This window comes from Callorhinchus milii, unplaced genomic scaffold (genome assembly GCF_018977255.1).
Source record: "Callorhinchus milii isolate IMCB2004 unplaced genomic scaffold, IMCB_Cmil_1.0 Scaffold1, whole genome shotgun sequence".
NCBI lineage: Eukaryota > Metazoa > Chordata > Chondrichthyes > Chimaeriformes > Callorhinchidae > Callorhinchus > Callorhinchus milii.
Window position 1 is genome coordinate 46,596,560 of NW_024704742.1, and position 17,409 is coordinate 46,613,968.

The 17,409-nt window shown below is 40.1% G+C and overlaps 1 protein-coding gene across 4 annotated transcripts in view; it reads right to left on the reverse strand.

The window, feature by feature from the left end:
• The window catches only part of arap2 (ArfGAP with RhoGAP domain, ankyrin repeat and PH domain 2), a 179,478-nt gene that overhangs the window by 25,183 nt on the left and 136,886 nt on the right, over positions 1–17,409 (reverse strand). For all 4 annotated transcript variants that reach the window (XM_007889088.2, XM_042341269.1, XM_007889086.2 and 1 more), the window contains 4 exons: positions 13,458–13,526; positions 10,989–11,063; positions 8,842–8,959; positions 5,193–5,321 (listed from right to left, as the gene is read on the reverse strand). In XM_007889088.2, coding sequence (XP_007887279.2) covers positions 5,193–5,321; positions 8,842–8,959; positions 10,989–11,063; positions 13,458–13,526 — 391 coding nt within the window. The remainder of the gene's footprint in view (positions 1–5,192; positions 5,322–8,841; positions 8,960–10,988; positions 11,064–13,457; positions 13,527–17,409) is intronic.

Below are 17,409 nucleotides of genomic sequence, written 5' to 3' on the forward strand. Positions count from 1 at the left end.
CCCCTATTTATAAAGCCTTGTATCCCATATGCTTTTTTAACAGCTTTATCTGCCTGTCCTGCCACCTTCAAAGATTTGCTTATATGAACCCCCAGGTCTCTCTGTTCCTTCACCCCCTTTAAGATTGCACCATCAGCTTATATTGCCTCTCCTCATTCTTCCTCCCAAAATCCATCACTTCGCATTTTTCTGCATTAAATTTCATCTGCCATGTGTCTACCCATTTCACCAGTCTGTCTATGACATCTTGCAGTCAACTACTCTCCTCCTTGCCATTTACTACTTTTATATATGAACTTGTGCTCACAAATATGGACTTCAGGTAACACCTTCTGGCAGCTGGCAGCCCAAGCCTCAAATGAACATGTACCTTAAGTAATGAAAGGGTGGTGGAAACCAATTCGATAACAACTTTTAAGAGAGTAGATAATTGTTTGGGGAGGACAAATTTGCATAGCTATGGGGACAGAACGGGGGAGTGGGATCGAATTGGATAGCTCTTTTCAAAGAGCTGGCACAGACACGTTGGGCTGAATGGTTTCCTTCTGTGTTGTATGAAGTGGCACTGCAAAACAATCTACCACAGCTTACCCCAATATATTTCGATTTGGAAACTATCAACATATTGATGCTTACTTTATACACCAGTTGTAAGCAGAAGTTATATTTGTTGAGTTCCAGAACCTCATGTTCCACTTGGATCGTCTGATGATGTTTATCAAATGGACCAAAATGTGGATGCAAATTAGAACTGACATCCAAGACATTGACATGATCATGGTCATGGACCCTCATCTGATAACCACTCACAAAGCTACCTTACAACAGCTAATCGCATGCAGTTGTTGGCTGTAATATTAACAAATCCCATTATGTACCATCCAATGAGTGACCACATTTACACTTATAATCTCATTAACTAACCACCTGACTTTACTCAATTGAAGATAACATAATTAAAATGTTTTTCTTATTAACGCAGAAGCTGCAAAACTGATAAGAAATCAACATCACAGTATGTCAACTGCGTTACCTCGGGACAGATTAGAAATGGAGGGGAAGGGAAATGGAGATTTGCTTAACAACATTGTGGTTGAACAGGGGGAAAACAGCATAAATCGCATTTCACATAACAAAACGTGCCTTGGGACATGAAGTACATCTCCAGCAGAGAACACGCATGTATACTGTATTGATTAAGCAGAAATCTTAATTAAAATGTGGGTGTTTCACCCACAAAAAACAGTCAATTAACTTTTCAATATATTCTGTGAAGTGCTTTGAGACGTCTCAAAGACGTGATAAGGAGTTATATCAAATGCAAGGATTATTATTATTATTAAGTACTTATGGTCAGTGTAATGTACATAAAATGCCCTACAGGAAGCGCACTCTACTTTAGAAGCACATTTTCTGGGATGAACTGAGATGCAATTTACACTGCAGGTTTCCCATTCAAGCACTTTGCCAATCTTGACTTAAATGAACTGCATTCATCTGAAGAGATACTTTTGGGAAAATGTTTAGAACAATGCTAAGAAGAATAAAAAGTGTTATGTCCTTTGATCAAGTAGAGAAAACTCAGTCTTGGTAAACTGTGAGCCTTGGATAGTTCATCTCTATCTGAAGTGAACCAGACTAGATTCGCTGAACCCATTGTCTAGGCTGACACAGAAACTCACGGAAATATCACCGTTTTGTTTTTGACAATAATGATAGATTGCATCATTTCATCTAAAAATGTCCATTCTTTGATCCTGAAACAAATCTGTCAGTTGAACGTATCATTTAAGATCATTGTATCTAAGATAGTCAATTTCAGATTATGGATCAAGCTTTTACACCACATGTTCAGTACATACCCAAATAATATAGCAGCAGCATAACAGTGTACCTGCTAAATTACATTAGCCTATCTGCTGTTACCATAAGAAAAGGCAGTGATAAAACAATATTTGGACAATTGGAGTACTGTTGGCTTTCCGTATTTCCATTTATAGCATAGAGAATGTTTGAATAGCAGGGTAAGTCTGAAAATTCACTTGTGGAAATGAGGAAGTTAGATCCTGAAAAATGTCAAAGTACTTTTATGGAAAAGACAGCTGTAATAAGACTCCCAAGTAATCTTTGCAAAATGTACTTGAATTATGAAATATTATTTGTTTAGATTTATCCAAAACAGCAGCCCGCACCAGATGTGCATTAATTTCTGCATTTCAATATTTGTATAGTTTCATTATGAATACCCTTTTCACAAATACAATAAAATAGAATTTGCTCGAGTGTGTCATGCAGCACAAGGCCACACAGAGAAGTTGTAGGTTCGAATCAGAGTGCACTCTGAGTTAGTTGACCTTAGAAATCGGACTGTTAGAACTGGTCTCAATGCCACTGGATCTGGTAGTAGGAAATCCCCCACCTGGTATCCACCTCCATCTCTGGGAGCTCCTCAGTGTCTATACTCCCTAACCTACCCCAGCTTGGACTCCAACTCAGTCTTTAAGATGTTTTCCTTATGTGAAAAGCGTTATATAAGTGTAAATTATCATTGGTGATGGCACTGAATTCCCTTTGTTGCCTAACATTTGAACTGAAATTCCAGTCTCCAGTCATGTATAGCGCCTCTGGTAATGTTAGCCACGAATGGGATTTTTCCTTTATCCAGTGTCACCAAAGATGCTACTTGTAATACTGACCATGTTACTGACAGTGGTATTTTACTGGCAGCGGTGTTCCTGATTCTGGATATTCATAACTACAACAGTGTTTCAAACCAATTTTATTTTCCTACATTTTACTTCCAAGTTACGACAAGAAACTGAATACAACCTGTCTACTGAAAACATGATGATGAAGCAAAAACAATAGAAAGCAAAACAGTAGAGAGTGAGAGAAAAAACAAACTATAAAAAAATGCATAAACTGAAATCTTCAATGTTGCCCATACGACTGCTGACAAAGTAACCTACTCAGATGAATAATACAACATGTGGAAATGCAGCTCCCTTATGCCGCAGCGGAGAAAACAACAGGTTGATAATAATAATAATAATCATTGCACTTGATATAGCGCTTTTCACGTCTTCTAGACATCCCAAAGCGCTTCACAGAATATATTGTAAAGTGAATTGACTGTATATTTGTTTGCGAACGCGGCAGCAGCACAGCAATGTCCCACAAACAGTCGTAGATTGAAAATGACCAATTTATTATTTTTTTTTGGAGGGATTATTATTAGGTGTGTGGAGTAAGGAAACTTGCCCAAGGTTTCGCCCTGCCTGGAATTGAACTCAGGTCTCTCGCTTGCAAAACGAGTGCTCTAACCACTGAGCTACAGGACTCCAAGTGTTGATCCCAAGTGTTAGAGGAATGAACTATGAGCAATGATGAGGCAGGCCAGTGCTCTTCATCTTGAGAGGTGACACAGAGAGGACCTTATAAAGGGGTAAAACATTTTTAAATGGGATTGAAAAATCAAACCCAGAACAATACTTTAGGATGCACCAGGAAAGCAGAACAAGATGACACTGTTTTAGTGTTGCAAAGAGCAACTTAAGGAAAGATACCAGGAAGTTTTTCATTATCCAGAGGTAATTAATAATAATTAATAATAAAGAAACGATTATCAGGTAGGATGGTTGGGAGCAGGATACTGAACCTGATTAAAAAACACAGCTTAATGTTATGATGGAGGGTGGGTATTCTGGAGGAATGAGATCAGATGGGCCACCTTCATCTGAACTAATCTTATCATCACTAACTATTAACTCCATAACATCAAGAAGAGTGACAGAAAGCTGAACCAATCGCCAAGGAACGTTTCAAACCAAATAAGAGCCAAGGGTGGAATTTGCAGCTGTGGTTTCCCGGAGTTTGAACAGTCTTCTCATGCGTGAAGAAATGTCTCCACGTGACAGGACATTCTGACCCCTGACCTACACCATTCTGACTGATGGCTGCTCCTTCTACTGAATAATTGAAAATCTGGGGATTCCTAAACTATTGCTTTGACCCAATTGCAATGGCTGAATCATTGCTAGAGATGATGATAATAATAATAATAATATAATAATACTTCACCCACAACACTGTAAAAGGTGTTGAAAAGTCAACAAAGGTACAGATTGAAGTTGTTGTGCAGGATATTAAGTACTATATATTAAAACATACTTCAAAGTGAGCAATAGAAAAGCAAAGAATGTGATTTGACTGTGGAGAAATTTGAACTGGGTTTAGCTTTACTCTATTGGTGCTGCATATCAGATCATTCACAATTTGGCAAATACTGAGACACAGCCTTAATTTTGAAGCTGGTTTTCTGTAAGTCTGTGTCTCGATAAGAAGAGTTGGGGCTGAATTCAACAACTTGCTAAATTGTGGATGCTCTAAAATGCTACAGAAAGTGTAAATCTTGACCAAGGTGGAATTTCTCCCCAATGGTGCCTTGAAAATCAGATTAGATTCCATGCCTCCTCATTTAACAAATTCCTGTTTGGGGGTGAGGGAGGGAGGGAATGACTGTTCATAATATAGATAGGGTACAATCGTGACAGCCAGTCTCCAGTGTGAATCCGTTATGGATTATGTGGCTCTCACCTGATTTACTCTGCATCCCCTTGCCCCCACCTCTACCCCAACACACCTAGATAAATCAGGTCTGCATATCACTGTAATATGAACCCCCAGCTCAGTTGCAAACACTCGACTGGGCAGCATCTTGGGACACCCTGCGGATATGAAAGGGGCTATATAAATGTGATTTGTTGTTGCTGTAATATAGCACAAAGAACCGAGCCTAATAGACAGTGATATCCCAGTTTCCTATCATATAAAGTAAATTAATCTCTACAAAGGCCCCTCACAGCAGATCTCAAGATACCAAGACACCATTGTGAACAATGATGGTGTACAATACGTGTCATAGAAAACAAGAGCTGAATTAGAACAAGTCAAGATGCGTAAGTTGTTCTGAAGATTACATTAAACTGCTTTTACGCTATTGGATCTCCTGAAGTGGATTTTTCATGTTGAATTGGTCATCAATTAGATTATAACCCATTTTCTAATACTCTACTCATAAATGAAGATTCAGACAGAATTAGACACTGCTCCCACAGTGTCTAAGGTGCTATATCGAATGCAAGGATTATTATATTGAATATTCAGTTATCAGAGGAAAAGAACGTTCATACCTAGATACGTTTTGATTGCCTTTGCAGCTTGAAACTGTTTTACAATTAAGTAAGCGGATTCAGGTTCCGATAGTAAACTCCACTGGAGGACCTGATCCAGAACATTCTCTTTGTGGTGCAATGGCCTCTCTGTGGGGGAAGGAAAGATTGACAGCATAAACATTTTATTCAGATGTTCAATAGCACAATAAGCCAAAACAGGGTTGTATGAATTTTCCAGAAGTAAATAATTTTTTCTCCAGACAGAACAGTAATGAAAAAATGAAGTCACACAAATTGTGAAAATCAAACACGTAACAAAATAAAAAGCTTAGAGAACAGGGAATCGTCAGATATATAAATAAATTATTTTAATAGGAAATTACAATTTAATGTGATAAGTTCTTTAAAACAATCCATCATTGAAATCCTGTACCAATAGATTTTACCTTTCATTCATCCACTTTAAAATCCATCTGCCATTCTTCATATCTATCTGCTTAGTTTATCCAAGGCAATTTAACGTTATCAATCTCTATTATGCCCAACATCTGGGAACAACTTCTTATCATCTACAAATTTTCAAGGTATCGTGTTGGAAACGTGTTAACAGCCGAGGAATCAGAACACACTCCTGCAGGCAGGGCTCCATTAGACGCTGCAATGTTATTTTTATTTGTATCACTACCTTCTGTTTTCTATGATTAAGCTAGTATTTTGGTGGTTGTTTCTGAAGACCGTTATCAATTGCCTCAGTCATTCTTCAAATGTGATCGTAAACAACAGGATTGAAAATGCACTATTCTGGAACAGTGAATCCTACAGCTCGCTTGATGAGCATCACACCCTTCCACGAGAACTGAAACGATTGAAGTCCAAGTGCCCTGAAGACCCTTTATTGCTTGAGTTTCTTTGAAACACAGCTTTAACTGCATTTTAAGAACCAAATGACTAGATGTGGAATTTATCCATGGTCTATCAAGTTTCTATCCATAACCTTAAGTGACCCATTTTGTCTGCACTGCACCCGAATCCTTTTACTATGTGCATATCTTAAAAAAAGTTTGCATTCTGTTGCTCTTTTCTTTTCTAATCTACCTTTTTATTGCCTTGTTATCTCTGTGAATACTTTCTGTAGTCATCTTTAATTCAACTCAGAAGTTCTCAATACTATTTGTTTCCCCTCAACTTTAAAGTCTTTCTGCCCTTCAGGTTATTCCATCACCTCCATCTTCAGCCACTGTGGTTCGTAGATGGCTTTCTGTAAGATGTGTAAGGAGCCCTTAGCATCACTGCAAATGCATTTCTGCACTCATGTAAATTAAGATCATGTTCAAATAAGCAACCTAGTCAGGAACTGCAATTCCATTTTAGCATTAAAAAAACAGATTCAAGATTACAATCTTAATATATTCCCAGCATTCTACAAATTAAACTACAATTACTACAAGTTATCTTTGGTTGTCTACAGTTTTCTAATTTCACTTCCTAACATTCAGCAGTAAAATGCACAGATTAACAGGTTTATTGTCTCTGGCATTGCAAATTCACTCGATTTTTTTTGCTATTACAAAGCTTTGCAATCTCATTGTATGACAGAATCTATTACGGTTTTAGAGCTGCAAAAGTCCTTCAAGAGCTGAAAGGTTAAGAAGAGTCGTCTTCATAAATTTTGCATCCATGGTACTCAACAATATCTAAAAAGTCTTGGACTAATAGATTTGCATGCAAATGATATTCAAAGTTGAATTAATCAGATCGCAACTAAATCATGTAGAAACCACCAATTAGGCTTCTATTCCTCTACTCGGCAACTAACCGAGATCAAGGACTCATTAAGTGGATGTTGAGATATTCCTTGTTTCGTCTCTCACTCAATAATTTTTTAATAAATATGGGCATTGTGCATGTTCCACAATATCCCATGAGCAACTATGGAATTGAATACGCAGTTTACTCCATCTGTGCAGATGAAGAGAAATGAATGAAAAAACGTTCACAATGACAAGACGAGTGTTGGTGGATATATGTAATGATGCAATCCACAGTTCTCCATTGTACATTCGCCATTTATGCGATTGAAATAAAAAAGGTAAACTTTTGCCTTTTAGGAGGAATTATATCCTATTTAAAACGTTGACTGTTATTCTTAGTTGCTGAAGGGGAACCCTCTGAAAAGTATTCTGAATTTTTGTACAATATAACTGGCAAACCTGTACAGGGTCAGTATATTGCCTCTTTTACCTAGTCCATTAATTCAATAGCTGCAGTGAACCAAGTGCTCTGATTTTAGAGATGTGAGAAGTGAGGCAGGATCTTAAATTCAGCAAATCAATAACACAGAACTCTACTGCACAGAAACTGGCTATTCCACCCAATTAGTCTGTGTCAGTGCTTATACTCCATATGAGCCCCATATTCCACATTTAGCACCTTGGGACATTCTCCCGAAGTGAAAGGTGGTATATAAATGTAATCTGTCGTTGTTGTTGAGCCTCACCGCTATTATTATCCCTCCTTCCCTTCCCCCCGTTTATGTATAAAACTATCAAAGTATCCAGATCTTGTTTGACCCAACTGTCCAGCGCCTTGGGACGTCCTCCCGACGTGAAAGGCGCTCTATAAATGAAATCTTGTTGTTGTTTTTCAAAAAAAAACTTTCAATGTTCTGCTGCTCATGTAGTTCATGATCTGTGCTGGGGTATGGTTCCAGACGCCTGCAGACCTCCTGTTACTTGTTCAAGTGATCATTCTTCATATGTGAATCTTGACAGAGAGCATCAGCTGGCCTCTCTATCTTGGCGAACATCACAGCCTGATCTTGTCCTTCCCAGGTGGTGTACTCATGCACTAAACTATCAGGAAGTGGATTTTAATTGTTTAAATTTTTGTGCTCATCAAAATGATTTTTTNAAAACTCTGGGCTTTCAGTGCAGCAGTCGGCATGCAGCAAATCTGGTACAGATTTTAGTAAGAATGTAGAAGAAAGCCTTATTTATGTACTGATGAGATGTATACATATAAAATCTGTCCCTTTCTTGACAAATTATATAATAATTGGTCACAATTCCAGCACAATCAGTTCTCTCTTATGACCCAACATCGCGCCTTAACTCATCCTCAGAAAACTCATCCTAAGTCACCAATGTAGCATTTGTACTTGTTACATCTTGCAGTCTTTCGGAACAAGATTAGCAATTTAATGCCAAGTCGAGCTCCGGTAACTGTTGTGAGACACTCACATTCATTTCATGTCAACTGTTTCAGAGGAAGGAAAATCTGACGCCATCTCATTGGGTTGGATTCAATTCCAGTTTCAGGAAGAAAACTGGTTTAACTCGCCGTTCAACAGAAACCCTGTCGTTTTTGTTTTATTTAAAAATCAAGTCGCTGTGAAATTGTGAAGACAAAACAATCTGAAATATCTCAACTGAACTATTGAGGTTTGTAAGCTTCAGGTGCATGCAGTGGAATGACCAAATGCACATTTATAAACTGGATTTCCTCATACCATACTATCATTTTGCTCCAACCACTTGCCAGAGGATTTTGTGCATGAATGTTACTGGAAAATAAAACGCTGTGCAAAACCCTTATTCAGTATCAGACTGTTATGGAAGAGAAGCATTGGTATATGAGGTTTCTGCAATCAATTCTCTCTTTATCTTACCAAGGTCTCCATTCTCGATTACTTCAAACGTAACCCAAACATCCTTCTTGTCACTGATAACGTTCTTCATTTCCAATACAGAATGGGTTAATTCCTCTGCTGTCATAGTCGGAGATACCTAAATGTATTTTTTAAAAATCAGATAATTGTTATAAACTGCTCAAGTACTTTGAGGCATCATATAAACCTCGAAAAAACGTATCTTCTCCTAAGTATTCTGCCTATATACACTTAGCCAGTTATGAGCTGGGACAATAGAAAAGTGTGGTCACAGCGTTTCCACAGAATCTGTTATAAACAGCGTTCTCTGCGACAAACCCACTAAACAATGTAGTTTCTGGCGCCCAGGACTCTCGCGCTGTTTACCCGCCGCTTCTGAGAGCTGGGCGGCTCTGGACGCGATGCAGCGCAAGCGGGAAATGGGCTTCGTTCCACTCGGAGGCCCTGCGATTAGGAGTCCTGTAGCTCAGTGGTTAGAGCACTCGCCTCGCAAGCAAGAGACTAGGGTTCGATTCCCGGCAGGGCGAAACCTTGGGCAAGTTTCCTTACTCCACATGCCTGTTAATAATCCCTCAAGAAAAAAAAACAGAAATAAAATCGGTCGCTTCAATCCGCAACTGTCTGTGGTGCAAAAACAGAAGTCGCTGAGAACAATCAATGGGTCAGGCAGCATCTATGGAGAAGGGAAAGTGAGTCAACGTTTCGGATCCACAACTCTTCATCAGAACAGGTCAGGAAGCATTCCATACAATATACAGTCAATTCACTTTACAGTATATTCTGGGAAGCGCTTTGAGACTCTAGAAGACATGAAAAGTGCTAGGATTATTATTTATTGAGACTCTCTGTGTGTGTGTGTGTCTCTCTCTCTCTCTATGTGTTTGTGAGTGTCTCTATGTGAGTTTGTCTCTCTCCTCTGTATGAGTGTGAGCGTCTGTGTGAGTGTGTCTGTGTCTCTCCTCTGTATGTTTGTGTTTGTGGTTTATAAGTGTGTCCGTGTGTGTCTCTTCTATGTGTATGTGTTTGAGTGTCTCTGCATGAATGTGTCTCTCTCCTCCGTCTGTGTCTATGTCTCTTTGTGTCTATGAGTGTGTCTGTGTCTCTCCCTCTGAGAATGCGTGTCTCTCTGTGTCTGTGAGTATGTGTGTCTCTGTCAGTGTGTGTGTGTGTGTGTGTATGTCTCTGTGTCTGTGTGGATCTCTGTGTCTGTGAGTGTGTGTGTCTCTGTGAGTGTGTGTGTCTCTGTGTCTGTGAGTGTGTATGTCTCTGTGTCTGTGAGTGTGTGTGTCTCTGTGTCTGTGAGTGTGTGTGTCTCTTTGTGTGTGTGTCTCTCTCTGTGTCTGTGAGTGTGTGTGTCTCTGTGAGTGTGTGTGTCACTCTCTGTGTCTGTGAGTGTGTATGTCTCTCTCTGTGTCTGTGAGTGTGTGTGTCTCTGTGAGTATGTGTGTCTCTGTGTCTGTGAGTGTGTGTGTCTCTCTCTGTGTCTGTGAGTGTGTGTGTGTCACTCTGTGTCTGTGTCTCTCTCGTGTCTGTGTCTCTCTCTGTGTCTGTGAGAGTGTGTCTCTCTCTGTGTCTGTGCGTGTCGCCTCTGTGTCTGAGTGTGTATCTGCGTGTGTGTGTTTCTGAGTATGCGTGTGTCTCTCTCTGGGTCTGTGTGTGGTGCTGAGCCCTGAGAGGCAGGAGGTGGTGAGCTCTTGCAGCCCCGCAGTTAGGACACTGATCCTGTCTGTTTTTTGGTGGATCTCCAGGCCCTTCTGACCTGCACTGGTTTACCCTCCAGCTCCCCCCCACCCCCACAAATGGGCCACCCAGGTTTTGTTTAAAAAAATTTGTAACAATCTAATATGTGTTATTTCCTCATGTTTAGTTTTTATCAATAAAGTGAAAAAATGTAGGTTGTTAGTAAGATCTACCTCAATAGCACCAATCACCCGCCAACAACTATGGGCAAATTGTCCTGTAATTTTAGGCAAATATGTCCGCACTTTTCTATTGGCCTAGGTTATGAGTAACTGGTGACACCATTTGCTTCTTGGTCAACCGGGTATTGGACTTGCACAAAAATCCATCGCCACGCTTAAAAGTGTTAAAGTCAGACAGAATTGCACATACAAATTGGACATTTCTCTTGAGAGACACACACTTACCCTCAACATGTAGCTGGAATCAGGCTCCTTCTTCTCTAGGTACACCTCAATAATAAGGTCCACAGTCTGTGGAATCTGAATAGAAATATCTATTAGCCACTACTTATTTATTCACTTCTTCATAGATGCTTGAAAAAGATGCTTTGTGAAAAGACAAGTTAGAAGTTGATTACATTATTCGTTATTCATATTAAGATCTAATGTCAACAGTCAGTTACAGTACCTTTGCTCATCAGGCACACAAATAAGAATTTTGTTTCTTAAATAAATGGTTGAGAAAATATTCACGTCCTGCGTGAAATAAAACTAGCTGCCACTTAGCAGAGGAATTGAAATGAACTTGGCAATTGCAGTTTCACAACAGCAGTACAAATGAAACACCTTTTAAACCACTGCATTATACTTACTGGTGGACTCCAGATGTTGATCTCCATGATCAATGCACTCTACCAAAACAAGGTTATTTGATAACACTCTTATTTTATCAACTTCACATTATAGGATTGTTACCACCGCAGTTTTGATAATATCAATTAAAATCTGACAAGTTCAGTGTATTTGTAAATATTTTTAGTCTGCTCACTAAACTGCATTGCATGCGATTAAATTCAACCTGTTCCATCCAAAACCATCCAGCAAATTCCAAGTAGAAATCATGAATATTCTTGCAATTTCTGGGTGAGAAAGGCATGAAGGATGCAATCCAAACAGTACCACCAGCTGGGCTGGCTAGTCAGTCCGTGAGCTTTAATGATTCTGCTGCAAAATTCAGTCTCACTGTTGCTGCCTTTCAGCACTTCATTTACTGTATTCCTTAATTATTAAGCAAGCAGACACATTGACCGTCTCTCCCCCCCCCTCCCCTCATAATACTTGAACCATGACAATTTTTTTCAGCCCTTTTCATCCACTCATTTGCCTTTTTTGATTCATCTTCTAAGCTCACCACTGAAGTCATTTTCTTCTTTTCATTCCATCCTCCTCCCCTCAACTGAATTGTATTGATACCACAGTAATTTGGTCAAGTGCTTCTCTTTCCCTCGAATAGTTTCTTCCCCACAATCTTCTCACCTCTTCTCCCCTCCTTTCTAGAAGAAAGGCATTCATGCTGCAATATAGATCGAAATGCAAACAGCCCTTTGGCAACTCCGCCAAATAACCTTTAGGGATAAATTAGACAATAAGTAGCGGCAGGCTATCTTAATAATAACAATTCTTGCATTTGATATAGCGCCTTATCACGTCATTGAGATGTCGCAAAGCGCTTCACAAAATATATTGTGAAGTGAATTGACTGTGTATTTTGTGGGCGAAACACGGCAGCCAATTGCGCACAGCAGTGTCCCTCAAACACTCGTGGATTAAATGACTAAATTATTGTTTATTTACTTTGAGCTTTATAATTATTTCCCTCTCATCCTCTCTTCCCCAATCTAGCTCAGTTTTTTCTTTCCTAAACACCTTCTAGCAAAGATTACTGGATGAGAAACCAGACAACTAAATTTTTTTTCCCTTCTCAGTCAAGCTGATTATAGCTGTGTTCAGCTAACTCAGGAATTGAATTAAGGACCTTTTCCATTGCTTACTTCACAAAAGTCAATGTAGCTTTGCTCCTTGTCTTTTCTCACTGCTAAATGCCCAAAGTGTGGAAAGAAAGCAAGAAGGGGCAAGAGAAGGTGAAAGAGAAAAAAACTGGGACGAGAAGCAATTCCACAAAATTAGAGCACTAAGGGCTGAGTGCAGAAAGAGCAACAAGGGTTGAGAGCAGAAAGGGTAATAAGGGCTTACAGGAGAACAGCATTCTGCGTAAGGAGAGTAAGAAAGAAGAGAAATCTGTGTGGCCAAATACCAATACCATCCAAATACCAATGTTTCAAACCGGTATAATGCTTATATTTGCTAATACATTTCCCTGGTACATGCGTGCTCAGATGCAACAAAACAATTCGGTTAATCTGGCAACTAGGAGAAGCCTAAGCATAACATTCGTCATTGTATCTAAAAACATCCCAACAATTCAGTATCAACACATACTACTTTGGAACACAAAGCTATTCAGCCCAGCCAAGTGTACACCATAATGCTGACATGCATTGGTCCACAAATGGTCAGATTATACAAATATACATCTAACCAGTGCATAAATAAGCCTATATTGTAAACTCACTAAAATCTATATTAATGATATGCTTTCAACATTGCTGCACATATGATAACTAAAGATCCATTAAATGAGACACTTAAATCATTCTTGTATTTGATATAGCGCTTATCGTGGTGTCAAGGTGTCTAAAAGCGCTTCACAGCATTTAATGTAAAGTGTAGTGATTGCGTGTTTTGTAACCAAACATGGCAGTCAATTTGACACAGCAATGTCCGACACCCAGACATGAAGTGAATGACTAATTTGGAAGAAAATAAAATGGAATACAATTTCAGATTGTAAACCAATAATTAACATTTCCATACCTGTGTATCTTTCCACGTCATTATATAGCTGTTTTCTATATCCATCTGTTTGACCTGGTCTTCATTAACCTATTCCAAACACAGCACAGGAAAAATGAAACATTCCAATAACATTATGGTCACCTTAAGAGTACATCTAGGAAACACAAGGATTCTGCAACATTACACTCTCAGCCATTAATTCAAGAGATATACGGGTAAATCTCATTCTAACCACGTATCTTGCATTCAAGAGACACTTCAGTATAATAGGTCTGCAAAATATGTCTGTCAGCCCCACTTCCAGGTTGTCACACTGACATCACTTCCATTGCTGACTTACACGTGTGTGTGGCTCGCAAGAAGGCAGCCACTCAACTGTGACCATTCAACTCTGGCAATCGTTTGAAACCCTTGTGAGAGCAGTCACAGCCGACCGAGCCAATTCTGTTTTGAGCTTGTTGATTTATTATCCTCGTCTTGTATTTGATGACTTTTACAGGTGCAACAATTTAACCTGGAATACGGGCACGATGGCAATGAACAAATACTGTACTGTGTACACACTGTAGTCCCGCTATAATACCCTTCACTATAGCATGAAATCACTTAAAACAGAGTTCTGTGGATTCTGTGCACTGGGCATGTCCACTGTCAGCCCCTTTGTTTCCCACAGGCTGGCTTTTTGTGCTAAAATGTTTGATTTTTGGTTCAATTGTTCATTTTCAACATGAATTTTAGGTTCAACTGTGCATACGCAAAGCAGGAAGTGACACTGATGACATAATGGCCCAGGAGACAGACATTTTAGCTTCTTGGACTAAAAATGGCTGACTTTGGCGTCACTTGCCACATTTTGCATGGACAGGAAACGAGAAGTGACACACCAGTCTGGCAGTCGGACATTTGCTTCTATCTGGCTGGACTGCTCCCTGCAAGCTGTTCAGATGTGTGCATGTGTAGTAAAACCAGCTACCAATATAACATGAGAATGGGATTTTATGGATTCTCAACACCATGTTATAACTAAGGCTGACTGTAGTTCATAAAGCATCCAGGGACCCTATCCGTGAGAGGGAGGCATCAAGCCACGCTTACCGGATAACCCACAAGCGCATTCCAAACTGTGAATAAACGTGTGTATAACCATGTAAATGTACTGAGGGGCACTCGAGATGTAAACAAACAGCATCCTGAAAATATATGTATGTCTGCCTGCCTCCCCCCATAAAAGGGGGAGTGGCAAGGAGCGAGGTAAAGGCTCACCATCCTGTAAAATGACAGCAGAGCCGAGACGAGCCCACCAGTGTAACTGCTCCCTGTAGAAAAGGGGAACAGAACCCCGGCAGGGATGCTGCAGTGACAGGGTTGGGACAGGTTGGGTATATAACATATGGGTTTGTATTTGCAAGATTTCCAGGTGTGGGTTTGGGTAAACATGTGCACATCAAGGGTGCCATCCAAAAGCGACAAGTGTGCCTTATTAGGGTATGCGCGGGCACGCACATGGATGTGGTGCACCCAGGGGAGATTCCTGACTGTCTTAAAGGGAGCGTCCCCCAAAAAAGTGCGCACAACCTGTGTGTTGTGAACACGTCCACTAAGAGGGGAGGGATAGGGAGAGGGGTACAAGACCCAATTTGTAACGGGCCTTGCAAAGGGTGGCAGAACCCCAAGGCGGGGTAGCCTTGGTCCCTTCTCCAAAGTTGAGTGCACAGAGGCAAAAACACCCTCCCCCGCCACAAGGGGCCAAGTCCGTTGTGTCCTCCTGTAACAGGATAATAACATGTTTTGTTTTGTTTTCTGTAACGTGTTTGATACTATCTGAGACAAGCGTAAATATATATCAACAAATAAATATATATAAATATTTTGCTCAAAAAAACGTTTTGCCACGTGATAGATCTAAAACATAATAGTTACAAATTCTTGAGTTTGATAGTTTTTTTAAGTACTAATGCAACAGGAAACATGTGCATGATTGCAATAAATACTGTACATACAGTAGTGTTATCATAGTAGTTTTAGTCTTTTTTATAGTTTTAGTAGTGGATGTAGTCACGATTCACTAGTGAGGTCAATTCACTAATGTGGTCAAAATTCCTCAGTCCTTGTCAGTGAATTTCCCTTTCTTTTATAGCCCAAATGTATTACATGCTTTCTTGCATAGATACAAAATATGTACTAGTTTTGCTGTATTAATCGTGACTGTAAGGTTTCTGTCTCAAAAGCATTTGGTGATAGATAGATCCTTAAAACGACTCAGTTACATTGGACACCATGATCAAGCCTTCACTGTCAATGCAAAACTGAGTTTCAGTGCTGATCGGCATCCACATACTTTTCTTTGCAAACATTGAAAATCAGGTTTAAAAAGTTTGTTTTTCACCAGTTTCAGCACATCTCCTGTGAAGCTTGAAACAGTGCAATGCTGCCTCCTGCAGTTTGCTGCTGGAAATCACATTAGCATGTAGTGTGAACTGGACCACAAATCACTTAATTTTTTTTTAATCAGGCTAACCTGCTGAAAATCTCCAACCACATAAACCTGTGAATGGCCACTCTATTTTTATCCAAAAAAATCCTGCTACCTTGCTGAATCCAAAGCTGTTACAGATCACAAAACAAATGATCTTGCCTCATCTCCATCAAAATCTCTTTCATTCACTTTCCCAAATAGCAGTCTGTGACTTGATTTGTATTTGATGCATTGTTTTGAGTGCTTTGGCAGATGATCAGTGTAACCTCTTACACACTGTACCAAAAGATGGCATCTCAGAAGACCCCATTTCCTGTTCCAGGCTGACCTTCTTTAAGGACAAAACAATGGTGCATTATCCTTCAAAGACACACTCTTCCTTAGACTTTAAGATATCATTCTGCCCATTAATTACAAACCAATGTTCCAGCTTTAACTGTTTAAGTCTTGAGAAGCTAATTCAAATCCACAAATTCGATTTTTATAATGGTTCTGAATGGTTTTACAACACAATTTACATTTATATAGCACCTTTCACATCAGGAGGGCATCTCAAAGTCCTTGACAAAGCTGAGCACTTAGAGTTCTGACAATACCAACAACAATTTTTCTCTCCCACACCAAGCTCTGTGAGCTGATCATCCCCATCTTCGCCCGGCTTTACTGGCTCCCCATCCCCCAGAGAATCGAGTTTAAGATCGCCGTTCTCACTTTCAAAGCCCTCCACGGTCTTGCTCCTCCCTACCTCTGCAATCTACTAACACCTTACCAACCTTCCTGCTCCCTCCGTTTGGCGGGCACTAGTCTGCTCCATGTCCCCCGCCCTGCTAACCCACCATCGACGATTGAGCCTTCAGCCTTTCTGCCCCCATCCTCTTGAACTCCATCCCTTCACCTCGCCCCCCAGTGGTGGGATTGGATGCCGAGCAGGGGAGGCGAACTGTCTGTCTATAGGCATGATTAAAGAAATAGGAAATAGATGGGTTTTAAAGGTAGATAGAGGCAAGGTCAAAGGATTGAGCCAGGGAGATTAAGTGCGTAGTATCCACTAAATGTGTGCTGAGAGGTCAGGGCATATATCAGGCTTGTTCCAAGTGAGCGCAGGGCAGAGCTTTTTCTTGCCAGAATGTGGGGTGTGAGCAGGTCAGAGAGGAGGTGCTAGGGCATGAAAGGATTTGCATGTGAGCATGAGGATCTTGAAATTAATCCTTTCAGATACAGGGAGCCAGTGAAGCCTGGTGAAAATTGGGTGATGAGCATGCAGAGTTTAGTACAGGTGAGGTTATGTGCGACAGAGTTTGGGTTGAACTGGATCTTGTGGATGGCAGAACTGAAGATACCAGAGAAGAAGGTTTGCTTCCTGATGTCCCTTTTAGAGAACATGTACTTTGGGATAATGTTTGATAGTGTTTATTCATGCTCAAATCTAACAACAATAATAATAATCCTTGCATCTGATATAGCACCTTTTCACGTTGAGACGTCTCAAACGGC